This window comes from Acomys minous (assembly GCF_964271855.1).
Source record: "Acomys minous genome assembly, chromosome: 9".
Taxonomy (NCBI): Eukaryota; Metazoa; Chordata; class Mammalia; order Rodentia; family Muridae; genus Acomys; species Acomys minous.
In genome coordinates, this window is record NC_140490.1 from 18,732,723 (window position 1) to 18,758,732 (window position 26,010).

Genomic DNA, 26,010 nt, shown 5'->3' on the forward strand with positions numbered 1-26,010 from the left:
CTTTCCCTCACAGTGAAAACAATTTTACTTCTTGGAGAAGAGGCATACATACAAAGGTCAAAAACTGGTTTTCTATGTCTGCCTTTATCACAATTCAATAAATATTTACCAAATCATCAATCCAGAGGTTGGCTAGTATCCTTCCTGGTCCCATATTATAAACATAGGGAGCCATGTACATTGCTAAAGTAATGCTAAAGATAGAATTAAAAGGCTCCATTAATGCATCCCCTATATTCGAAAAGGATGAAGATGGATCACAAGGGAAAACAGAAGATATAGTCAAAACATCAGAGCTAAGCTGCACATACACATGAAGGTTTCCCTAGAAAACCAATATAGCTGTAAAGACACTAATTTTACTCAGTTAACTTTTCAGGTCTAGGAGGATAATACAGCTCATCCGTGTGTTTCTTAAGTTTGTCAACCTACGTTAAAGATGGATCACAAAAACTGGGCTGCAGGCAAAGTCCAGACCAAAAGTCTCTTTACGGCATACCTCTAAAAATGTTGGGTTGGCTTTTTCAGAAACAGAATTCACAAACAAATGTGCAACATACAAGCTGCTGACCCCTATAATGCAAGCCACATTCAAGCTTAACACATCCCAGCATTGGAACTGAGCCATCACTGCCACCCAGCCTAACCCCCAAATCTTTGATAGATAAATGGGATAAGAACATTCAAGGCAGGGTCTTATACAGCCCAGGCTAACCCATATTTCACTATGTAGCTGAGGATGATCTTACACTTATCATCCTAACTTCCACTTCCCAAATGCTGGGATTAAAGGTATATGTCACCATACCCAGCTTGGGATTAGAACTTTATACTTAAAAAGGTGCTCTGCAAAATTCTCATACAAGGGACAAGAAGGACGGGGTGGGTAATTCTTTAATGTGACTGTTGATACTGTATCTCAATAAAGGTGCAAGAAATATTTAGGGAAGCCCTCAGTGTCTAACTTATGGCTTACCTTTCTTTAGGAAAAGCAGTAACTAAATAATTAAGGTACAGTCAGACAAGGCTGTTGTGTATCCCATTTCCGACCCCCACGCCCCACTGAGGACTACTTAGGGCCACATGCTTCACCTTTCAGGCACAATACCTTTCATCTCTGATAGTTCTACATTCTGTGATCTTTGAGTCAAGAAGAGAGGTAAAATGACACAGCCATTGCTGTCCCCTTCATTTTACTGAGCTGACAACGTGAAATCCTATAGGCACAGATTTTATGTCCTCAAGAGACTCCCCTTTATATTACTGAACTGACTGCTGAGGTCTCAGGAAATGAGCCACTGCAAGTCAGCTGTTTCCTAGAGCCAAGTATGCTTCCCTCCCATGGCATGAAAGAATCACCTTTTTAAACACTGGATCTCTAAGTAAGCTGGAGTAAATGAACTACTTGGATGACGCTTCTCCCCAGATATACTTGGAAACCAATGTAGAAGGTAGGAGGGCTGATTTAAAGGGGTTCAAGAATTAGCCTATTAAGAAGAGGATCCAGACTACAGACTTTCCCAGTGTCCATAAAAATAAGTGGGGGATGAGGTGGGAAAAGAAAAAAAATCACAATTTAAATTTGTAATAATATTACCTTATATTTGTATAGTTGTTCAGAATCTACTCAGTTCGCAGTTTTAAAACATTTTCAATTCTTGAGAGAAAATGCTTAGGGTATAAATCTGTAGGGATCAGGGCAAACCAAAAATAAATAAATAAATAAATAATCAACAAGGAAAACATATAAAGGAGGCAACCTGTGTATATATGTCTTTCCTTACTCATGGCTACAGTATAGCAAGTGCTATCTTCTATAATAGCTAACAATGCCACTGTAAGTGAAAATTCACCTGGAGTTTCATGTCAACTTGAGTTTAATTTAAAAAAACAAAACCCAAAAAAATTTCAAAAGAATGAGCTACTGAGTGGGAATCCTCAGACTGTAATTACATTCAATTTAAATTGGTTTAATTGAAGACAGACATAAATGTGGCTAGACAGAGATTTCCAGACTCCTTAATCACCTCTCCCATCCAAATACCAAGCAGGCCCCAGCTCTGCTTAGCTTTCCAGAGGAAACAAGATCTGGTTGTTTGGGGTGGTGCTGTTGGAGACTCTTAACTACCTCTTAGTACTCATCACCAAGGACGCTGCTAAGAAACTTCATACTCTGTGCCATCCCCAAAACCACATTTCTCTACTGTGTGTCTACCTGGACATATCTAGAAAACCAGAAAAATAGGCTTGAGGGTGGGTCCAAAGAACATCTACTGATTTTCATTGAGAGTAGAGACTCCAGAGATAAAACAGAGGTAGTTAAACAACTCTACAGAAAAATAAACATAAAGTAAAAGTAACTTAAGTACCTTTGAGAACCCATAGGGAGAGCATAACTAAATGGAAATACCATACATTGGTCTTTGTGAAGCCACTTAGCAAAAGTGACCAAAACTGAGTCAAGATGGAGGACGCAATACCAGGATTCTTAGGACAGATCACTTAAGGGACTGGTGGTGTAAGTGCTAACATGATATCCTTAAGAAAGCAGGCAGTGCCTTCTCTAATTTCTGTCATAGTTTTAGCATTGGGCTTAAAAATGGCATTATACAAAAAGTGTCACTCATGGCTGTAAGCGCAGTCATCAACAGAGGTAGTAAACAAAGGAACTCCTAAGAATAGATTTTAAAATGGATCAAAGTGTGACTATACATTCAAAACCCTAGAGCCACGTAATTATCCCCAAAATGAACTGCTTTAATTTAAAAAAGCTTAAAAACACAATGACAATGAAGCACTGATGTGCCTTAGGCACAGTCCCAAATCAGTGCTGACTTAAAGCTATGTCCTCCCTTTTCAAGAAAGAGAAAGCAGAGAACAAAGTTCAATCTACAGTGGGAAGGGACAGAATGAAAATAACCCAATTGTTGCTGTCCTGCTGTCGAGATCATTCTTTGTTTTCAGGTCCCATTAGTGGGAATTGATATTTTAAGGTTTTTTTTCCCCCTCACAACATTTTTTAGTAACTGCAATCTTCTGAACAGAAGTCCGTATTTCCACTGTAGGAGAGCCATTTTTGTGCTGTTTTTGCTTCCTCAGTATGGGTCCTCCTTCCCTGAAAGTGCAAAGAAAGCAAGCCAACACTTGGAGGGCCGACAGCCCCAGGACTACTGTAACCACCTGTAGAGCAGGGCAAAGGGTTTGCTGCACTGTGCTTCAAAGACCCAGCTCACTCTGCTTGTCCTCCTCAGTTGGCAAACTGCTCATAAAAAGCAAACTTGATCCTCTCTATGTGATGGCAAAGCTTGATGGCAGGACCCAACTTTAAGTCCATGCACTCTTGAACAGTGGGAAGGGTAAGGAGCAAAAGGGCCTGCCCATCGATTTCCTGTTGAGGATAAAAAAACAAAGTCTGTAATGTGCACACATGAAGCTCCTTCCCGACAGTCCCTAGTTGCACTGACTATCACAACTACAGTTCTGTGCTCCCCTATATTAATTTTCCCTTTAACAAGTGCCATAGTCATTATCTGCCAACCTTGAGACTCTAATCTACAGATTCTGTTCAGCAGAAAGTCAGTATCTGAAGAGCCTGTAACTAGAAACTAATTGTGAAAAGGAAACATACTTTTAAAGGCCTCCAAATCTAAAACTATCTAAAAATAAACTTTAATGTTCTTCTACCTTGTAACATTCACTTAAAAACTGCAAGATGATCAGATCTTTATTTTTGAGACATGGTTTCACTAGGGAGCCTAACTGCCCTCAAATTCATTATGTAGTACAGGCTATACTGCAATTTTTGAGCTTCCTACCCCAACTATCCAAACAGGAAGGTAACAGTCATAGATGTTGTTTTGAATGGAGCTACATATGTCTGTAGTAACTATTTGGGTTTCACCATTAAACTGGCAATCCTTCTAGAGCCTGGCATATCAGAGATTTTTTTAAGTTTTTAAAAAGCAGCCAATCACTTTTTTTGTTTGTTTGTTTTTTTTTGTTTTGTTTTGTTTTGGTGGTTTCTCCAGACAGGGTTTCTCTGTGTTAGCCTTGGCTGTCCTGGACTCTATTTGTAGACCAGGCTGGCTTCGAACTCACAGAGATCCTCCTGCCTCTGCCTCCTGAGTGCTGGGATTAAAGGCGTGCGCCACCATGCCCGGCCACAAATCACTATTTTAAAAGATGTCGTCAATTAATAAATGCTTGATTTTAAGTCATTTAAATATTTAGGGGATAGGAGTTGGAGAGATGCCTCAGTGGTTAACAGCACTGCCTGCTCTTCCGAAGGACGGAGCTTCAATTCCCAGCACCCACATGGCAGCTCACAACTGTCTGTAACTCCAAGATCTAACACCCCTACACCAATGCACATAAATTAAAATTAAATATTAAAAAAAATTTAGGGGATAGAATTAAATTCTGAGGGAAAAATATGCAATAATCTGCTGCAATCATGGTACACGCCATATGAGTAACAAAAGAGAACCACAACAATCTTTTGTACCAAAACATTTTTTCCTAAAACTTGTAAGTTTTGTCTTATTATATGCATACTTCTTTGCTAAAGGGACATTTTTTTTAAATTACAGATTATACTATCTGTGATTACCTGGTCAAGGAATATTCTTGCCAACGGAGCACAGTCAGTGGACCTGATGAACCGTACAACATCTGCCACACTCCACTTCAGTGGATTACTGTCCAGGTGAAGCCTTTCATCAACTTCAATCCTTATTTCCTTCATTCCCAAGAACAAGATCAAACCAAATGGCGTAAGAGCTCATATATTCTAAAACTGTCTCCCCCAAAAATGAAACAATCTTTCAATACAGGATTCAAAGTAGCCTTAAGACTGCCACTTCCCACTCCGTTATCCTCACTCTCAGACTAACTTCTTTCAGCAAAGATGACAAGAGGCTCATATGTAATAGTTAATACGTATTTTATCTTATTTATCTATGCTTCCTAAGTGTTTCTGGGTGGTCTTAGCTGTTCTCTGCTAGGATGCTAGAGCAAATGGTATTTCTAATGAGAGCAAGAAAAAAGTCTTTTATTGTTCCTGCTAGTAGGACATTTAAAAAGTCCAGTTTAAAATGGTAATTTTGTTTTGTTTTAGAGAAAGTTTCATGTCTCTCAGGCTAGCTTTGAACTGCTCTCCTGCCTCCATCTTCCAAGTACTGGGATTACAGGACTATGTGTCATGTAGTTTTTTGCTGTGCTAGGGATTAAACCTAGGGCTTCAGGCATACTAGGCAAGCATTCTACTAGTTCTAAAATAGTAAGTTAATTATAGCCTTTACTATTATATAGGTCATACAATGTAGTTATGTTCATAGTAAATGTGCTAAACAAGATAGCTGAACAAGAGAATCAAATGGGTAAATAATTTGTTTCCAGAAAACTACACATAGTATAAAAATTATTTAAACACTTTTCCCTCAACCAAATCGCAAATCAGTTAGCAATGAAACTTTTTCTCTTCACTAAAACAAGCAGCTTCTCTGAGACCATCCCTTCATAAATCATCTCCCAATAATGCCTGCAGCTTATGAAAACCACAGCTTTGAGGATCACTTTTTTAAAAATTGTATTTGTATTTGTGTGTATACGCAGTGTATGTGTGCATGCATGCAGTACCCACAGGGGCCAGAAGAGGACATGAGAACTGAAATTCCAGGCAGTTTTGTGAGACACCCTGCCATAGATGCTAGGAACCCAACTTGAATCCTCTAGAAGAGCAGGAAGTTCTCTCAACTGTTAAGCCATTTCTCCAGCCCCAGGAGATCACTAAATGACCCTAGAAATTCTTCCTAATTTCCTAATTTATATGGGAAGAAGTGGAATGCTGGCATCATAAGTGATGATAGAGAGAAATGAGAGGGACAAGGTGAGAGAGAGATGGTTTCAACACTATACCTTTGGTGAAGGAGGTTTATTTTCATCATCTGAGAATGAAAGAGTGTGGAGCTCTCTTTTATTCATCTGTGTGTCTGGGGGCAGTGGGGTGGACATCTCACTCTGGGTGGGAGAAGAGGAGCATGATTTTTTTTCTGACATTTCGGACTCTTCTTGCAATTCATCCTGTTGCTCGGATGTGCTGCCCTCACTTAGGGAATCATCATCTCCATCGTCTGCATCCTCCTCCTCTTCACCCCCACTTCCCTAGAGGAAAAGGAAAAGGAAAGACATCTCACTGAAACACAGGGCAACTCAGTCAGTGGAGCAGAAAGTAAAAGATATGCAGGTACTATGGGTACAGATTGTAAAGCAGCGATCATTTGGCCCCTAGAGAAGACAGATGTGTCACAGATCTTATACCTGGGGTGAACCCACTGGGGTATTGTCAACAGATGCAGAAGAGCGTTTCTTCTTATGAACAAAAATATTTTTCCGTCTTTTTCTCCTCTTACTGGCTTTTTTCAGGGCACATGACAAATTACTATGTCCACCGGGTGGCCTCCCGATTCTTTTATTTTTCTTCTTTCCATAATAGTGTGCTAAATATAAATGACCAAAAAGATGGGGGAAAGTAACTTCATTATTGTTGTGTGTACCTCAAAACCACAGGATTCTACTAGCACAGCACAAAATGGGTATACTACATTTGCAGTTTAAATTCCATACATTGGAATAAGCAGAGAAATACGTAATTTAATTTATACTAACATGTAAAGATCTAAACTATTCTCACTTCGTCGGCGGCAACCTCTTTTCTAACTCCCATCTCTGCAGATGAACTTGCTCTTTGCAGAACCATGCAGTAGATACTGCTTTATAAATTGCTTTTTTCATACAGTGTGATTTGCTCTCATCTCGTCTCACCTGTACTGAATATAACACATTTAAGTAGCTCATTCTGTATGTTGGTGAGTAGGATCCTATCGCATAGATGTATCCATTCATCTATTTCACTGTTGATGAACACTTGGGCCATATCCAGGTTTTGACTCTCATCAATTAAAGTTGTATTGAACAGCTCAGGTTCTTTGCAAGAGCAATAAGTGCTCTTAGCCACAAAGCTATTTCTTTAACCCCTCAAAATAGGTGTTTTCATTGCTTGACACAAATACCTAATAATGAAAATGTTGGACCTTAGGATAGATGTCTTGAATAAGTTAATGTTTGTATATAAAAATTTTTCACTGTAGCTTAAAAAATAGTAATTATACAGATCGATACATCATGATATTCTAATATGTGTATAATATATAATGATAAGATCAGGGTAAACAATATAGATTTCATTTTAAACATTTATATTTTTGTATTAGGAACATCTGAAATCCTCTCTGCTATTTTAAACATACAATTAAATGTTGCCAAAAGTTAGCCTTCTACATGGTCAGTCTAAGAGGTATCTCTAAGAACTTCAAGTCTTTGTCTTAAAGGAGGTGGATGGTATTCCTGAGCATCACCAGGCCTCTGGGGGATCTCGACACAGGTGTACACACAAAGGTGCAAACAGACATTAAAAAGGCTCATCCCTCCAATCCTACTGCATTATTGTGCCTACTAATCAACTCGCCTCCATCCCTCCTCCTGCACACTCTTCCTAGCCTATGATGAGCACTATTCTATTACTGGCTTTAGCTTCCACATAGAAATGAGAATATTTAGTATTTTCTTTCCGTGTCTCACTTATTTCACTTACCACAACATTCCCTAGGTTCTACCCATTACTACAAATCTCAAACTTCTATTTCCCAAGTGACAAATTATACGGAGCCATTTTCACGTGCGTACTCACATCTGTATAACACCTTCTTCCATGGCGTGTTTGTGAAAGCCTTTGATTCAGTGGTTACGATTTTTCTTTTTACTTTATTTAAAACAACAACAAAAAAAATTGTGACACTGTAGACTGAATCCAAGACTGCACAAGTGCCAAACCACTAAGTTGTAACCTGCATTTTATTAAAAACACTACTGAGATAAATTCACATACAATATTTACCTGGTGGTCTACTGTTTAGTAGCTGCAGTGCAGTCACTGCAGTGCGAAATCATCAAAATGCATTCTAGATGTGTTTCTATTTCTAAATAAATCTTAATTGAATTGAAACTCATGTAGCATGCAATTAACTACTTTATATAATTCAGCACTGGTTAGTATATTCAAAATAGCATGCAGCTATCAGCTCTGCATAATCTCAATGCTGCCTCTTTTATTACTGAGTTGTGGAAATTCACAAAGTGTTCTGGAGTTTTTGGCTGGCCACATACATTAAAAATATTTTCCCAATATCATGGCTTGGCTTCCTCTTCTTTAATGGCAATAGTAAAAAAAACAGTTTGCCATTTTGGTGGTCTTATGTGTTTCCTTTATGTCATCAGTATTTCTGGGTCCTCACTGAGAAATCTTTGCTTGCCCTCAGGTCTTGAGATTACTCTTGCTTTCTTCTACAAGCTTTGTAGTTCTAGTTTTCACAGAAGGCATCTATGATAAGTTTGGTTTTGTTTTTCTGATTGGATATCCACTGTTACTGGTACTGTGTTAAAATTAGTTTTTGTTTTGTTTTGTTTTTTCATGACAGGGTTTCTCTGTAGCCTTGGCTGTCCTGGACTCACTTTGTAGATCAAACTGGCCTCAAACTCACAGCGATCCACCTGCCTCTGCCTCCTGAGTACTGGGATTAAAGGCATGAGCCACCATGCCTGGCGTCTAAAATTAGTTCTTTCTTCACTGTTTGTAATCTTGATAAATTAATTTGATCATCTAAGTTTCACTCTATTTCTAGATCCCTATTTCAACCCACTATTTTATTATATTACCTTTTAATACAAAAATCTTTTAATAATTATAGTTTTCTGTTATGGCTTTTAAAATAGTAAGTCATTCAACTTTATTTTTGTTCTTTTTTTCAGGATTAAAAAGTTTGGGTATTTTTGGAGGCTGGAGAGATGGCTCAGAGGTTAAGAGCCCTTGCCTGGCCTACAGGTGTACATGCAGGCAGAGCAGTGTATACATAATAACAAATAAATCTTTTTTAAAAATGTTTGGGTATTTTAAATATGTATTTTTCTATAAATTTTAGAATATAGAGTCAAAAACATGCAACAGCTGGCATGGTGGTATAGGCCCATAATCTTGGTAATTGTAAGACTGAGTAAAGTAGACAGAAGTTTGAGGTAAGCCAAAGCTAGTGAGTTCTAGGCCAGTCAGGGCTACACAGAAGGACTCTTTCAAAGCAAGAGCTGGGCGTGGTACTGCATACCTGGGCTACATAATAAGACCTTGTTTCAAAAATCAAACCAACAAAGTCCCCAAAACAATCTGCCAACATTCCTAGCCACCCCCCCTACACACACACACATGAAGAAAAGAAGGGCTTGGGATATAGCTGGGAGACAATATGCTTGCTTAACGTGCATGAAGTCATGGGTTCAATACCCAATACCATACAAAAAGAAAGGAAGGAAGGAAGGAAGGAAGGAAGGAAGGAAGGAAGGGAGGGAGGAAGGGAGGAAGGGAGGAAGGAAGAAAGAGAGAAGGGAGGGAGGGAAGAAGGAAAGGAGGGAGGAGGAGTGGAGGGGAAAGGGAGAGAATTTTAGTTATGTAGCAAAGTAATATAAAAATTTAATATACCTTTTGGCATAAATGAATTCCTCCATTTTTAAATATGTTTTTAAAACATAATACAATAAAGCAAAAATAAAATACATGCGATTACATGACCTGCAGTATGTCTCTCATCTGATCCTTTATAGGAGAAGCTTGTGCTTCTGCTAATATGAGTGTCTCTGAGAGATTTAATATGGCAAATGTTATGGCTAACACATCTGAAAACCATCACTCACTGTATTTGGTCTTTGTAAGAACAGAGCAGTTCTCAGAACATGTATCCAGAACCATCCGTGGACCAAAGAGGTTTGGACAACATTCCAGTTTGATACATGTTTGCCGGCAGAACTCAGTCACTCGATCTGCTGTTTTCACTATCTCAACAGTAGCTCGATAACTCTTTCCTTTATATCTACAATTAGAAAATATCAGATGCCAAATTTATTCCACCAGTGATTACCCTGAGAAAAACTTAACAGGAGCATGCTGAAAGTTGCTTTACTTGTCTTTCATAGTTTAAGAATTCTGTTTATAATGATTTATTTATTTTTCTATGTGCATTTGTGCTTTGTCTGCATGTACATCTGCGTGAGGATGTTGGACACCTGGAATTGGAGTCACTGACAGCGGTAAGATATGGATTCTGGGAACTGAACTAGTGTAATGGATGTAAATATGTTTTTGTTTTAATCCCAAGTGTGGGATGTGAAACCGACTTGTGTGAAGGTGTGCAGTGTTTTTCCACTGGAAACAGACTTGTTAGAGAACAGGTGATGTTTATCCACTAGAGGAACAACTGCCTCTTGTGGGGGGGCATATATATATATATATATATATGCCCCAAAAGGGAGGCTGGGTGGGCTTTTTTGGCTTTTTGGTCTTGGCTGTTCTTTGATCCACTTCGAGACACTCCTAGAGAGAACCATTCCAGAGAATGCTTCATGGTTCAGGCTGCTGTGGTTGCAGTCACCTTTGCTGAATTGCTGTTTAACAAGTCTACTTCTCCTGCTTCCATTAACCTCTTCTCTCTCCTATCTAGGGTAGGTGAGTTGGAAGGAAGGTATCGCATTAAAGAACCTCACATAAGCGGTTGGAGAGATGGCTCAGTGGTTAAGAGCACTACCTGCTCTTCTAGAGGTCCTGAGTTCAATTCCCAACAACCACATGGTGGCTCACAACCATCTATAATGTGATCTGATGCCTTCTTTGGCAGATAACGCACTGATATACAATAAATAAAATAAATAAATCTTAAAAAAAAAAAAAAGAACCTCACATAAAGTAGGTTTGAAAAAGTTCAACACCTGCAAACCAGGGTCCTTTGGAAGAGTGGCCAGTGGCCTTAACCGTGGAGCCATCTCTTCAACCCTCAAAGTTTGAAAATTCTTAAAACAATAAGGGAGTTCTGCAGTCTATACTTAAATCTGGTAACTAAAACAAATGAAAATTAAGTTACTATATAAGACAAAGCCCTTGCTTTCCATTCCTATGTGAAAGTATGTATGTCTGCATTCATTTACTCATTCATTTGAATGATCAAATGAATCCCAGGAGCCTCAAACATGCTAGGAAGTACTCTACCACTGAGCTCCAGGCTGGAAGAATTTTAAATACTACTTCTACTAACTACTATAAAAACACCTTTTTAAAAAAATCTTCCCTTTTTCTTGAGCAGTATGATATGCCAACTGCTGTCCACCCACAAAAAACTTCAAGTCAGAAAGCAACAGTAATAGTAAGTGTTCATAAATTTTCACATAAGTTTCAAGACATAATTTTATCTTCACTGTATAAAAAGTATACCTGTATTTATTTCTCTTAAAGTTTGTATTTCTTAGAAATAATTTTTGTCACATAACAGAAAGGAAAGAAAAAAGAAAAACATCAGTCTGGTCCTTCACCACAAACAGCTGCAGCAGCTCTGCTGTGGGGGTACAAAAGGTCTGACGCTACCAAGAAGTCCCACGCCCTGTGAACGAGACACAAGAGTGAGGGCCGCGGGGCTCCACTCACTTGGCCTTCAGGACTTCCCCACATCCGTGCCACACAGAGTCTTTGTCCAGCTGGAGCTCCCGAAGGACGCGGCTAGGTTTGTAAGCTGCATTGATAAGTAGAGTGAGGACCTGAGATGGGTTTTAAGGCAGAAATAAGGGTTGAGGAGGAAGGAGAAAAGTAGACCATTAGAATTTTAACACTCCTGATAGTGTCAAGACTTTTAACGTATTCCCAGTCAAGTATGTTAAGAATGTTAACAAAATAAAAAATGTTAGCTGCAAATTAAGAGTAATCAGATTCTTTACAACATTCAGAAAAAAAACAAGCACCCCAAGTTTAAAGCACTATAACATATATTTCAAAATGTTTCCCCAAAATGGTGCACACAGACAACTGTATTCATTTGGGACCTTTTTAGTTAGGGTTACTACTGCTAGGAGAAACATCATGAGCAAAAACAGCTTGGGGAGGAAAGGATATATTTGGCTTATGGTTATAGTCCATCATCAGGGGAAACCACAGCAGGAACCTAGTGGCAGGAACTGAAGCGGGACCATGGAGGACACTGCTTATGGCTTGCTCATCACTGACTGCACATCCTGCTTCCTTATACCCAGGGCCACGCTGCCTAGCCATCCCACATGCAATAAAATGCTCTAGAGAGTTGATGGAGGCATTTTCCCAATGGAAGCTCTTCTTCCTGGATTACGCCAGCTTATGGCAAGTTGATTAAAAACAAAACCAGGATACCATATAAACATCTGCTGCCTTATGGCTAGAGAAGTCTGGTCCAGAAACCCTAGCTTCCTCAGACTCTGCCTTGCTGTTCTGAAGATAGACAAGGTCAAGTCCTCACATTTATTACTTACACTGCAGCACACTGAGAGACTCATAGATTGATCACGGACTCTGGTTACTCTCACAGTGAACACAAGCACCCACATACTTTTTTTTTTTAACATGAGATCTTAACTTGAACTCAAAATTCTCCTGCCCCAGTCTCCTGAGTTGTTGGAATTACAGGCGCATGCCCCTACCACACCCGTCAGCCATCCCATCCACTAGGCTCATCTGGGACTGCTTGGAGCATGAACTTGGAGTTTCAACCAACAACTTCAGGCAAGGCATCCTAGAGCCAGCCCACTTGCTCCCACACACTGTGAGCCATCTCACCTACGGCTGGGCCCTGGACCACATGAAGCTGAACCCCCATGCAACTTAAGAGACCTGTACCCCATCTCATTCATGTGGTGTGGTGACACAACGCTCCGTGGCAGAACCCCTCTCAGCTCCAGTTCTACAGGCAGCTGCTGGCCAGGAGCCCTCTAGCCAGCTCCTGTGGTGTAAGGACACAAGCAAGCTATCTGTACTCCCTGGCACAGACGCTCAGTTCTACAGCTGCTCCTGCCGGATCTACCCTCCAGGCCTAGCCAGGCCATGTTTCCTATGCTCTGGCTCAACCTGGTGCGTCTGCCTGACCTACCTCTGCCTGGATACTCCCCAATTCACAGAAAACAAATGAACCTATAGTTACTGAAACACAAAATACAACGAAGAACACAAACAAACAAACAAACAAAACCCCACAATTAAGTGGCTACAATCACACACCCTTCAATAATAACTTTAAATATTGATGGCCTCAAATCTCAAAAAATGAAGTCTGGCTGAATGGATTAAGAAACAAAAGTCCAGCCGGGCATGGTGGCACATGCCTTTAATCCTAGCACTCAGGGAGGCAGAGCCAGGGGGGTCTCTGTGAGTTAGAAGCCAGCATGGTCTACAAAGTGAGTCCAGGACAGCCAGGTCTACCACACAAACCCTGTCTCCAAAACCAAAACCAAAACCAACAAAACAAAAAACCACCAAAACCCTCCACAAAAATCCATCTTTCTTTTACAAATTTAAAACTAAAACTACCCAGAAGAGACAGGCACTTCACTCTGATCAAGAGTCAAGAGAACAATCAACAGAAAAGACAACAATTCTAAACTCTAAAGCAATCGATTTCATAAAAAGCCCATTTCTAGAACTAAAGAACAGATAATAAAGCCAGGTGTGGTGGAGCATACCTTTGATCCCAGCACTCAGGGAGGCAGAGGCAGGCGATTCTCTGTGAGTTCGAGGCCAGCCTGGTCTACAAAGTGAATCCGAGACAGCTGAGGCTACACAGAGAAACTCTGTCTCAAAAAACGGAAAGATAAATAAATAACCGTCCCCCAAAAGGAACAGATAATCACCAACCCAGTAACAGCAGGTGATTTTTATATCCTGCTGTCTCCACTAGACAACACATCTGGAGAAAATATAAACAGAATTAAATTACATCATACATTAAATATGACCTAACAGGTATCTGCAGGATATTCCATCCAAACACTAAATGAAATACATTCTACTCAGCCGCCCACATCATGAGACACAAAACAAATCTTAACAAATCCAGAATAACTATGTATCCTATCTGATTATGATGCAATAAAACTTAAAATTGACATAAGCTCGCAGAGACTAAGCTACTCATTACTGAATGGTGAATGGACCAAAGAAAAAGATGAAAAATTCCTTGAACTAAATAACAATGAAAACAAAATACAACAAAATGTCTGGGACACAAAAAAAAAATGCAGCCTTATGGGGAAAATTTATAGTTCTAAGAGCTTATATTAGAAAAATAAAACCAGGAAAGGCAGCACTCAGGGAGGCAGAGGCAGGTGGATCTCTGTGAGTTTGAGGCCAGCCTGGTGTACAAAGTGAGTCCAGGACAGCCAAGACTACACAGAGAAACCCTGTCTCAAAAAACGGAAAGATAAATAAATAAGAAAAAGCACAACTACTACTTAATGATGCAACTCAAGGATTTGGGGAAATAAGAACAAATCAAATCCAGTACATGGCAAGAAATAATAAAAATCATAGCAAAAATTAATGAAACTGAAATAACAAAATAAATCAATGAATCCAAGAGCTTGATAGAACTTTAGAAGTTTAGCATGCACCACAGCACCCAGCTTTTCAGTTTCCTCTACACAGTCTTACATGGTCTCTGACAAACACCATTTTTAGACAGAGGTGAGCGTATTTAAAGGCTTACTTACTTCCCTAAGTAGTAGAAAGAATCATGTGACAATTTGCCCTGTAGGACAGTAGTCCCCAGCCTTATCTGTGATTTTGTGTTTTGAGTTTCAGTCACATGTGATCCACAGTGGTCCAAAACCCAAGAAATAATTCACAAATTTTAAACTGTATACCATTTTTTGAGTAGCCCAATTAAATCCTGTACCATCCTGCTGAGGTCCATGGATATCTCTGCCTACTCTGTCCAAACTGTACACACTATGCACACAATAGCCTCTCAGTAGCTGTGCTTGTAAGATACCACCGAGCTCATGGCGAGAGCAACCCTCAAAGTAGTCAGCCTAATGCCACATCACTCAGCATGTAGGCATGATCTGATCTCACATTAACAAACAGAAGGTACATCTCAGGTAATGGAAAAGGTGACTTTCACACAATTTTTACTGTAGTATATTGCTAGAATTTTCTATTTTATTATTTGCTATTCTTGTTAATCATTTACCACATAATAATTTACCACATCTAACTTATTAATTAAATTTTATCCTAAGTGTGATGGTTTGGACATAGTTTGAATATGTCCCCCCAAAGTTTAAGTGTTAGAATCTTGGTCCAAAGTATGATGGGTGTAGAAGGTGACAGGTCCTTAAGAGGCAGGCCGGGTGGGAGGTTGTGATGTTCAGTCTAATTGTTAATTTGACACAGTGTAGAGTCACCTGGGAGGGAATGTCAATGAGGAATTGTCTATGTTTGGCTTCCTCAAGGCTTTGTTTGTAGGGGATTATCTTGATTGTATTAACTGACCCAGCCTAAAAGTGAGAGTAACACTCCCTGGGTTTGGGTCCTGGTGTGTATAAAAAAGGAGAAAGTAGCTGAGCCAAATAAACCTTTTCTCCTTTAAGCTGTTTTTGTCAGATTTTTTTAAATCACAGAATCAACAAATAAAATTAGAGGAATATAATAAAATTTGGAGCCATGACCTCAGAGGGGAGAGTAGCCCTCCAGTCTCTCTCAAACTTCTTATGTGGCAACATGATTCTTCCTTACACATATAGTTTTCACTAAGATTTGACACAAACAAGAGGATCTTCACTAGAAGCCAAATTGATAGGGACACTTGGTCTTGGACATTTTAGCTTCCAAAACTATGTACTAAGTAAACCTTTTCTTTCTAAGTAACCTCCTTCAGGTATCTTGTTATAAGAACAAAAATGTATTAATACAATACATACGGGGGGGGGAGGGGAAGCTTGGTACTTTTCACATCTCTAGGCACTATCTGAAGTCTTAGAACTGTATCCACCATGGCTAAGAGGGAACTACTATACTTGAAAAAAGTTAAGGTACACTGGTTAAACCTATAGTTGTTACAGCAATGGGACAAGGTTCTCTGCATGAATGAGCCTAGCACATACACGTTTAATTTCCAAGTTCTGCCCTAGGTTGTAACCTTACCTCTCTAAGTACCAGAACACAGTTCCCAGGTCCTACACATTGAGGCAGCTCAGCAATTCTTCCCTTATTAAGATATGGCCCTGAGAAGCAGCGGTGGTTGAAGTATATCTTTGGACAACAATATTTTCCATTGATCATCACTGGAAATAAAGAAACAAGTATTCAAAGTAGACCGTCTCCCTCAATTCTACGTTTCCAACGATGAGTTGGGGGGTGGCAACCAGCATACATACCACTATATGAGTTCTGAAATTACTTTTTTGGTTTTGGGTTTGTTTTTTTTTTTTCGAGACAGGGTCTCTCTGTGTAGCCTTGGCTGTCCTAGACTCACTTTGTAGACCAGGCTGGCCTTGAACTCACAGCGATCCGCCTGCCTTTGCCTCCCGAGTGCTGGGATTAAAGGCGTGCGCCACCACGCCTGGCCCGAAATTACTTTTTTTGTATATGTGGATTTTGCATATACTATGCAAGATTTTAGCTACATTCCCAGCCAAGAAAATACATATTTTGAAGTATAGCATACTGTCATGACAATGCTCTTAGATACCTTATATTTATTTTATGCTAGTTTACAGAGCTTATCATTATCCTGAACTACATATGTTGATTAACTCCTGGATAATGTGACACAAATCTAGAGCCCCACAAATCTTCTGATAAAGGAAAGAGAGGAGGACCTACTCCATAAACCCACCAGTCTTGATGATCAATTATTTCTTTTCTAGTTCTTCAAAATCAACTGTTCAAAAATCTATTACACACACACACACACACACACACACACACACACACACACCAGGCTGGCTCTGAATCCGAGGTTATCTTCTTGCCTCTGTCTCTAAATTGGTGGGATTATAGCTACGTGCCACCACACTTGGCTCAAATGTTTTATTTCCAGATACAAACCACTAAAAGGTAACCAATGATCTCTTCTCCACAACATCACAAATACTATACCTGAGTGGGTGGAGTTCAGCTGATTCTTCAGGCCCTCATGGACAGTTCTTGAAGACAGTATTCTGGATGAAGAAAATAAAGAAAAATAATGAAATCACCAGCAAAGCCTACAGGTTAGCTTTCTTAAAAAAAAAAATGTTGCAAGTTGTAAATATAAAATAGAAAAATGTTCTTAACTTATAACACATTATTTTTTTAAGTAGAAATTGCTTTTAAAACCATGCATAGGACAAATGAGCCAAGAATCTATAGACATGTGATAGTACATGTTAAGAAATTATAAAACTGTACTATAAAATTTACAAGTGTCCTGTAGGATTCTAAAAGTTTCTTGTAGAACTACACATGAAGGGTCAGGGTTTTAGAAGATAATTAAGATGTAATTAGAATTAGATCCTAACAGTGGGATCATTTAACAGCAGTATAAGAAGGGGAAGACAAGGATAGCAGGAGGGCAAGGAGAGAGACTCACAGCTAGAAGGTGTGTGTGCATCGGTGTGCCAGGAAGTAAGGCCTTACAAGGAATCAAATCAACTGCCATTTTGAACTGCACTTCCTAGCTTCTAGAGTGTGAGAAAATTAGCTTATGTGGCTTACATTACCCAGTCTGGGATAATTTTGTTATGGCAATTTATTAGACTATATAGAATTCAAAATTTAATATAAACATAGAAACTTCTGTATCTTTAAGATGTAAAATGCCACCAACTGACTGTTTCTCAAAGGCTGTAAGAGTATGCCACAAAGAGTTTCCTGATGAGCTTAAAGAAGAAATGTACATTTTCTTTTCCAACTGCTGTTTTGTACATCAAGATACTGAGACAAATTATTCCCTGACTTACAATTCTTGTTCTTCTTTCACAAGTATTTCTTTAACCAATTGCCTTCAATATCTAAAAGCTAAAGAAAAATTTGATTTTGGAGAACATCTTGATATATTTGCCTTTTTGTATATTTGTAAGGTTTTTTTTGTTTGTTTTTTTTTGTTTGTTTGTTTTTGATATAGAGCTTTACTATATAACCCATGCTAGCCTCGAACTCACTATATAAACCAGGCCTGCCTTAAACGATTCTCTGACTCAGCCTTTAAAGTAGCTAAGATTATAGGTGTATACCATCATGCCCAATTTTATAATTCAATTTTAGGAAAGGTGTACACTGAAAGAAGTATATAAGCCACCAAATTTGACTTAAAAGTTTATGCTTCCTCTGGAGAAAATAACACAAAGGAGACTTATTCTCTTAAATAGTTATTTCCCCCTGGTATTCTAAGTTTCAAACTTGAACTATTTAAACATCTATTGTATTACTTACTGCTTTTCTGGTTGAACCACTGCAATTTTCCTCTGTTTATGCACTATAAGAAGAGAAAAAAAATTAAAGAAAAAGGCAAAGACTTAAGCTTGCAATCAGCATACTTTATACCTGGTATGTAAATAACCAACAAGTACTTGTAAATTAGTTTTTAAGTGTAACACTCTAAATAAAGAATATTTTTCTGGGTTGGGGTTCTTCCTAGAAAGACAAAAAGAATATTTTCAAGGATCACTAGGCTAATCAATACCTACAAATTCTTTCCATCAAAAACAGATAGTGAAAAGGAAGGCTGATGATTAGGACCCTAGGATCAGTTAATGGAACAGAAACAACTTTGGCACAGTGCTAGGGAAATAGAACATCCATATTAGGAAGCTTGCAAATTACTAAACAGAGAGCTGACTGTAAAACTCACATATGAGAAAAAGTTCGCAGCACTGAATTTGTAGATCCTGTCTTAAATATGACACCAAGGACAGGGGTGACAAAAGAGTCAAAGAATTACACTGGAATACATCAAATTTAAAAACTTGTGTATAAAAACAGAATAAAGGGTTGACAAGATGGGTAAGGGTACTTGAGGCTAAGTCTGACAACCTGAGTTTGATTCCCAACAGCCACTTGGTGGAAGAAGAGACTCAACAAGTTGCTCTCTGACTTCCATGTGCAGGCAGTGGTATGTGTATGCACGATAAAATGCACACAAACACTATAATTGCACACACAAAAATAAAACAGATGTAATTGAAAGAGGTAAGGGGCTGGAGAGATGGTTCAGCAACTAAGAGCACTTGTCCTTCCAGAGCACTGGGGAGGCAGCAGTAGGCCCATCTGAATTCAAGGTCATCCTGGTTTACATACATTGTTCTAGCCTAGCCAGGGTCTAAACAGTGAGACCTTGACTCTAATTTTTTTAAAAAAGTAAAATACAAATAAAAAATAACAGGGGAATTTCAAAAGAAGCCAAATGCCAGTTTTCAAGTTGTCCTATGAGAAGATCCATTTAGCAAAGAACTTCAGGCAACAGCCAGCAAAAAACTAAGTTCCCTAGTTCACTAGCCCATGGAAATTACTACCGCTCCAGTCTGACTGTGCTCTCAAACTAACTCTGAAACCTAATTCCTACATCAGGAGGTAAGGTGTTTGGTAGGTGACTAGAGGGTGAAGTCAGTCAGAGCTTTCATGAGGGGATTAGTACCCCTATAAAGGATGCCCCTGAGAGCAAGCAGGCTGTTGTAGCATGTGAGGACATGGCAAGACCATCTCTGGGCTGGGCTCAAAGGTTAAAAGTACTTGCTGCTCTTGCAGAAGACCCTGATTTAGTTCCCAGCCCCCACATGGTAGTTCACAGCCATCAATAACTCCAGTTCCAGGGTATCTGATGCCTTCTTTTGACCCCTATGGCATCAGGGACCCACATGATGCAAATATACCCATGCAAGCAAAACACTTACACACACACACGTATGTTTGAAAAAATTTGTTTTAATATAAGAAAGAAAAAAGAAGGCTTATCTAGGAAACTGAAAACAGATCCTCATATCTGCTAATACCTTATCATTTTGACTTCCTAGGTCCAGTGATAATAGATATTACTTTATAGAATTTTGTTATTAAAACCAGAATGGACTAAGACACTTGCCAATAATCATCTGAGTAAACTTAGAATAAAATAATCGTCCTGAAGTCACGCCCAGATCTCTAAAGTAATAAAAGTCTGTTGCAATAAATAATAGCCTACATACATAAAAAGATAAATACCATTTTGGTTTTCTCTGAAATGTCTAAATTCACCCTAAGTGGTAGCATCTATGCAAGAGATCATTTAATAACCAGTCTACTAGTACATAGACAACTACCTCGTGCCCGGCGAGGAGTGCTGAGAGGATGGCCATTGGTTTCACACCAGCCCAAAGGAAATATATCCATCGACTCCACACTTACAATAAATTCAGGTATAGGCTTCTTAGAACCTGTTAGATTCAGAAAACAAAAGTTGAACTATTTAAACAGCTTCTTTTGTAAGCTTGTTTTTCCTGGTTTGTGTAGCTTTTAAGACTGGGTCTCACTGGGTAGTACAGGATAGCTTTGAAATAGTGACCTCCCTGCCTCAGCTTCCTAAGTGATGGCGGACCATCACAACCATGTCTAGACCTATACATTAGTTTTAAAATACTACTGTAATAATATAGACACAAGCTTCCTAAGCAATTAATTGGCAGTCTTTCTCATGGAAGCCATACATTTTATGTTATGTAAATTTTATTTAAAAAATAAGTTGTCTTCTATGTATAACTTGTAAGAATCAAGGAAGTAAATACAGTGTCCTTTGGCAAAGAAGCAACTGGAGCTATGACTATGTCATTCAGATGGCTAATAAGTATCATGTCATTTCCTTGAAATAAGAAAAGTAAGAGAAAAATGTCAAGTTTACTTTAACTACCAGGAATAACGCCTTGCAGTCTCTGAAAAAACCTGAATATCCAAAAGGAATTCAAATCAGGAGAAGATTTGTCAAGTTGTTTGGCAGATGTTGCATGGATGCCTGCATTAAATACCATCCTTGACACCTGCATCACTTATCAGTTCTACAAATCAGAAATAGAAAGCATCTTTGTAGAGACCATTTGGCAGCAGGATAAGGAAAGCAGGCCACATACAACAGCTGCAGCACTGTGCACTTCCATAGTTTCAGCCACAAACCTGCCTAATCACTAAATGTTACCTTGAAAAGACAATCAAATTTGTCCACATACTACTTGGTTCAATTCTCTTGGGTACCTATTCAGTAAGTGAGGCAGTTAATGTTACCCTAAAACATTTTGGTAACATCAAAATATGTTATTTTGACTTACCTCTTGAAAATAAAGGACCTTATAGTAAAAAGCTTTGGTTGTTTTTCACTTCCTAAACTTTAAAAGCCAAGAACAAAAGTAAAACTTAAGCTTAAAATCTTGGATTTCACATTAGATTTCTAGTTAACAAGCCCATTGAGTCTAAGAAGCTATACAACAGGGGTGAGCAGGAATAGCAAAGAAACAGCTACAGGAAACTTCTCTGGCGTGCTGGCACTTTACCTTCGAGTTGGAGCCACAGGTACGAGCCTCTCACTGCAGTAATAGTGGCAATGCACACTTCCTCAGGGAGAAGAGGGTTCACTGCCTCCAGTTTCATGTTCTCCTTAAACTGGTGCTCAGAAATTGACTAGAAGAAAAATCAATTAATCAAATTCATTAAGTATATTAGTACCTAGTGTTAACTCATATGCTCAACTGGAATGTTTTGCACGCAGTATTTAATCCCTAGCTATATACTAAAGCAATGGACATCTTTGGTTCTTTTTTATTTTCAAGGAAGCAAAGGGAAAATGTTTGGGTTTCTTGGTAGACAGAATGGTTTGTAGGTCAGACACGCTCACATATTGATATATGCATGGGTGGGTAATGGCCTTGCATGATTTGCAAAATCTATTTTGCTTGTTTCTTTACTTGTCACACGGAATTGAGAACCACTATCTTGCTGGGTTATTAGGAAATAGCTATTAAATGAGACCCCTAAGGTTCTATGTCCCTAATCAAATGTCTCTCAACTGCATTTGGCTCCCTCTCCTAAGAGGGCACCACTATATCCTTTAATGTGTAATATAAAAGGCAGTCGCAGTAAAAAAAAAAATGCAATGAATAGGAGGAAACAAGAATTAAGATTAAGTTGTTTTCTATCTTCATAACTTATTAAAAATTGCTGTTGGTTTTTGAGAATATAATCCGATGGCTATATAAATGGACTAGTAGGTAAGCACTTGTTTGATCCCCAGAACCTACATGGTGAAAGGTGAAAACCAACTTTCACACGTTGATCTCCACATGTGTGCCATGACATGTACACATGCACACACAACATACATAAATTTAAAAGCAAAACCATAACCTAGTAAAATACATATACCAAGAGAAAAAACTCAGCCTAACAAAAGATGATAAGCGTAAGTTGGCAGTGAAGAAAGCCAAGAACTGTTAGAACCAGGACTAATTCAACTGGAGGCACAAGAAAAGTAGCCCAAATAAGGACTACTTGATCTACATGCCTCTTCTGTTTCGTCTCAGACAGGCCTCATGTAGCCAAGCTGACCGCTAATGCTTGCTACACGCAAAGATGTGACCTTTATTCCTGATTCTCCCACTTCCACCTTCTAAGTGCTGAGATTTCAGCCATGCACCCCACACCTGCTTTATACAGTTCTGAGGACCTAACTCAGGGCTCCATGCATGCTGAGCAAACACTTTAAAATATTCCCAGCCTCTAATTTTATTTAAAAATTAAAAACAAAACTTTGAGATGGGGATCTTATGTTTAGAAATGGCTGGCCTCACATTATATCAATCCTCCTGCCTCAGCTTCCTAGAGCGCTGGGATTACAGATGTGTATCTTCATGCTTGGAGAACCTATCTTTTTCTTTTCTTTCTTTCTACTAATTTTTTAACAAGAAATTTTTGTTAGAAACATTTAAAAAACACTTACATTATGCCATTATGTACTATTACATACCTCAGGACAACTGTGTCTTTCCCTTCCCTACAGAAAGTGAGATTTATTCTCTGGAAAAGATAAAATACAAGATCTTTGGGCAGGAGGACACAAACAACTTTTAAGGGGTATGTAAGTAGTGAAGGCCCAGCCATAGCCACTATATATCAGACAGGGGACAGGAAAAGATCTTCTATAGTAATAGGCCAACATATAAAGATATAAATTTAGTTTTTCCAAATAAATGGCCAGCCAGTTCCTACTCTGTAGGAAAAATCAAGGTTGGCAAACCTTATTCAAACATGTTCAAACTTTCTAATCAGTTGTTTTGTTTGTTTGTTTTAGTTTCCTATTCTTAAATGTAAGTAGTAACCAAGAATGATCAGATATTTAAGAATATAAAAACTACAGACAAAACCAGCAATTGGACAAAGCAGAGAGCAGGCAAGGAAACCTTCCAGCCAGTAGTGGTGTTAATTAACATCTTCTGGGCGACAAGAAAATCTATTTCATACCTAAAGCAAGAATAGTATGCCATTAAAAACCAAGAACTATTAAGCCGGGTGGGTGTGGTGGCACATGCCTTTAACCACAGCACTTGGGAGGTAGAGGCAGGTAGATCCCTATGAGTTCAAAACATGTCAGGCTACATAGCAATTTCTAAGCCAGTCAGAAATAGAGACCCTATGTTAGTCAGTGAGACTCTGTCTTAAAAAGCAAAACAAAATAAAGAAGATATATTCAATGGAGATAGTAGTTGCGAAAAAACAAAAAATGTAGTGTAACAAATTTAAAGACTTGGGGCTGGAGAGATGACTCAGCAGTTAAGAGCACTTGCTACTCTAGCAGGGGATCCAGGTTTGGTGCCAGAATCCACATGGTGACTCACAACCCTCTGTATCCGAACTTCTAAGGACACTGAGGGACTGCATGCACATAAACGTAAACAAAACATTCAGAACATAAAGTAAAACAAATATATCTTTTAAAAATAATCATTTTTTAAAAGTAAAAATAGTTATAATCCCAGCAACTGCTAAACTGAGGGCTAACAATTACCATGAATCTAAAGATAGTCTTGGGCCTCCTAGTGAGTCTGAGGTCAACCTGGACTACAGAGTGAGAGTATGTCTCAAAAAAACAGCTCTGTGAATTTTTGTTTGTTTTTGTTTTGGTTTGTTTTTGAGACAGGATCTCAAAAAATATAGGTAGCCCTAGAACTCACAATGTATACCAGGCTGGCCTTGAACTCATAGAGACCTACCTGTCTCTGCCTCCCCAATACTGAGATCAAAGGTGTACTGCATTAGACTGCTGAGATTCTGTACTATCTATGAAAGGAAAAAGGCAGGCTATCTGTAACTTTCTACAGATTACAGGGGGAGAGGAAAGATAGGTTCGTCTACAAAAATCAAGATTAAAAATTATCTTGACTTCAGAAATACAAGTGAGTAATATTTTTAAAAATTTGAAGTAATGTCCAACCTAACTTTCTTATTAAGCTAAACTATGAATATGTGAGTAGAGTGAAAACTTCAATATCTAGTATTTAGTATGATGTATGTAGTCCTTACAACCATGTGTTAAAAAGCGACTAAGCAATAGCAGGCTGCATCAAAACAACCACACAAGAGGCTAGAGAGATGGCTAAGTGGGTAATAGCACTTGCTATGAAAACAAGAAGATCTGAGTTCAAATCCTCAGTACTTATGTAAAAAGCTAGGTGGGATAATGGTAGATGCCTGTAATGCCAAAATTGTGGTGTGGTGGCAAGTGGACGCCACAGGCTCTTTGGCTATAAGTCAGCCTGTTAGAAACAGAAAGCTTCTAATTCAGTGATAGAAGTCACCTTTTAGAAATGTGGAGAGAGAGGCTAGAGAGATGGCTCAGAGGTTAAGAGCACTGCCTGTTCTTCCAAAGGTCCTGAATTCAATCTCAGCAACCAAATGGTGGCTCACAACCATCTATAATGAGACCTGGTGCCCTCTTCTGGAGTACATGCAGGCAAAACACTCTGTATCTATGATAAATAAAATATTGTTTTAAAAATGTGGGGAGAAATAAGGAGATACCCAACATCCCCTTCTAGTCTTTGCATGTGTATGTGTGTGAAAGGCTAGAAAAGAGGAAAGAGGAAAGAGACCATGAGTTATACATAACAGTAGCTCCAAATCATAGGAAAGAGGAGAGGGCAATTTCCCATGTAACAGTGATAGAACCATTTGGTAAGCTTTGAAAGCAGCCTGTCCAGGGAGAAAAAAATATTAGGAACAACAATCTGATTGGACTGCCTTTGTGGAATTAGTATCAAGAAGCTACTAGGAAGTATGGGAAGAACTAGCAATAAACATAAGAACATTAATATGACAAATGTTTAAAAAAGAAAACAATCATAAAACACTGCAGCAGTCAGCTGTTAAAGTCTGGATGTACATAATGTAAAACTTCAACCAAATTTCATCAAAACTCAACAGTGATGGTAAGGCAGAAGGGAAGGTAACATAAAACAGTTAAATGTCCATTTACTATAATGTCATCTATATAAGTGTCTAAAAGTAATACCTCAGAAGAGTGCAGCATATTATTTTGAAAACGAGGTATAAATACAAGAATTAAAGGGAATGAAAAATAAAATGTGGTCACTGTACAAGGTGAAGACATGACCTCTCCAAGGTATGGTTGGGGGAGGGAGCTTTTATTGTAGATACGAGGGAGAGCAGAGCCAGAGGCCTGAGAAGAGTCCAGAGCAGGGAGAGAAAGCAGCAAACTGAACATGGCCAACAAACTGGAATGAACCGTGAGAGGAGAGAGAGGTGGGAAGAGCAAAAGAGGAAGACAAAGAGAGTATGGGCAAAAGAAAGGGGCGAGAGAGGGCATCAACATAGCCAAAATAACAACATTCTAAAGGCATGAGAAGCTGAAGGAAGGGAAGCCTGTGAGCTGAAGAAGTTGGGGTAGGGAGCAAAGTGAGAAGAGCCACAGGTACATTTGATACTGAGGAGCCTGAGGCCACCGGGCACTTTGGTCCACTAATAGGAACCTAGAGTTGCTTTTGAACATGACACTCACTTCTAGGAGGAGCCCTGCAAAGGAACAAGGGAAAGGCATTGTTCTACACTCT

General features: G+C 38.9%; 1 protein-coding gene and 1 long non-coding RNA gene across 5 annotated transcripts in view; one reads left to right on the forward strand and one right to left on the reverse strand.

Annotated features, from left to right (window-relative positions):
* Window positions 1–2,664: 2,664 nt before the first annotated feature.
* SFMBT1 (Scm like with four mbt domains 1) overlaps window positions 2,665–26,010 on the reverse strand; it is a 99,976-nt gene continuing 76,630 nt past the window's right edge. For all 4 annotated transcript variants that reach the window (XM_084796194.1, XM_084796192.1, XM_084796193.1 and 1 more), the window contains exons 11-21: window positions 21,442–21,568; window positions 20,224–20,337; window positions 18,362–18,404; window positions 17,048–17,109; window positions 16,091–16,230; window positions 11,576–11,685; window positions 9,799–9,974; window positions 6,319–6,497; window positions 5,917–6,162; window positions 4,610–4,738; window positions 2,665–3,388 (exon numbers count right to left, since the gene is read on the reverse strand). In XM_084796194.1, coding sequence (XP_084652320.1) covers window positions 3,248–3,388; window positions 4,610–4,738; window positions 5,917–6,162; window positions 6,319–6,497; window positions 9,799–9,974; window positions 11,576–11,685; window positions 16,091–16,230; window positions 17,048–17,109; window positions 18,362–18,404; window positions 20,224–20,337; window positions 21,442–21,568 — 1,467 coding nt within the window. In that variant the 3' untranslated portion in view covers window positions 2,665–3,247. The remainder of the gene's footprint in view (window positions 3,389–4,609; window positions 4,739–5,916; window positions 6,163–6,318; window positions 6,498–9,798; window positions 9,975–11,575; window positions 11,686–16,090; window positions 16,231–17,047; window positions 17,110–18,361; window positions 18,405–20,223; window positions 20,338–21,441; window positions 21,569–26,010) is intronic.
* On the forward strand, window positions 9,998–11,559 carry LOC311605555. The gene is made up of 3 exons (XR_014782005.1): window positions 9,998–10,191; window positions 11,238–11,297; window positions 11,424–11,559. It is a non-coding gene; the product is annotated as an uncharacterized lncRNA (long non-coding RNA).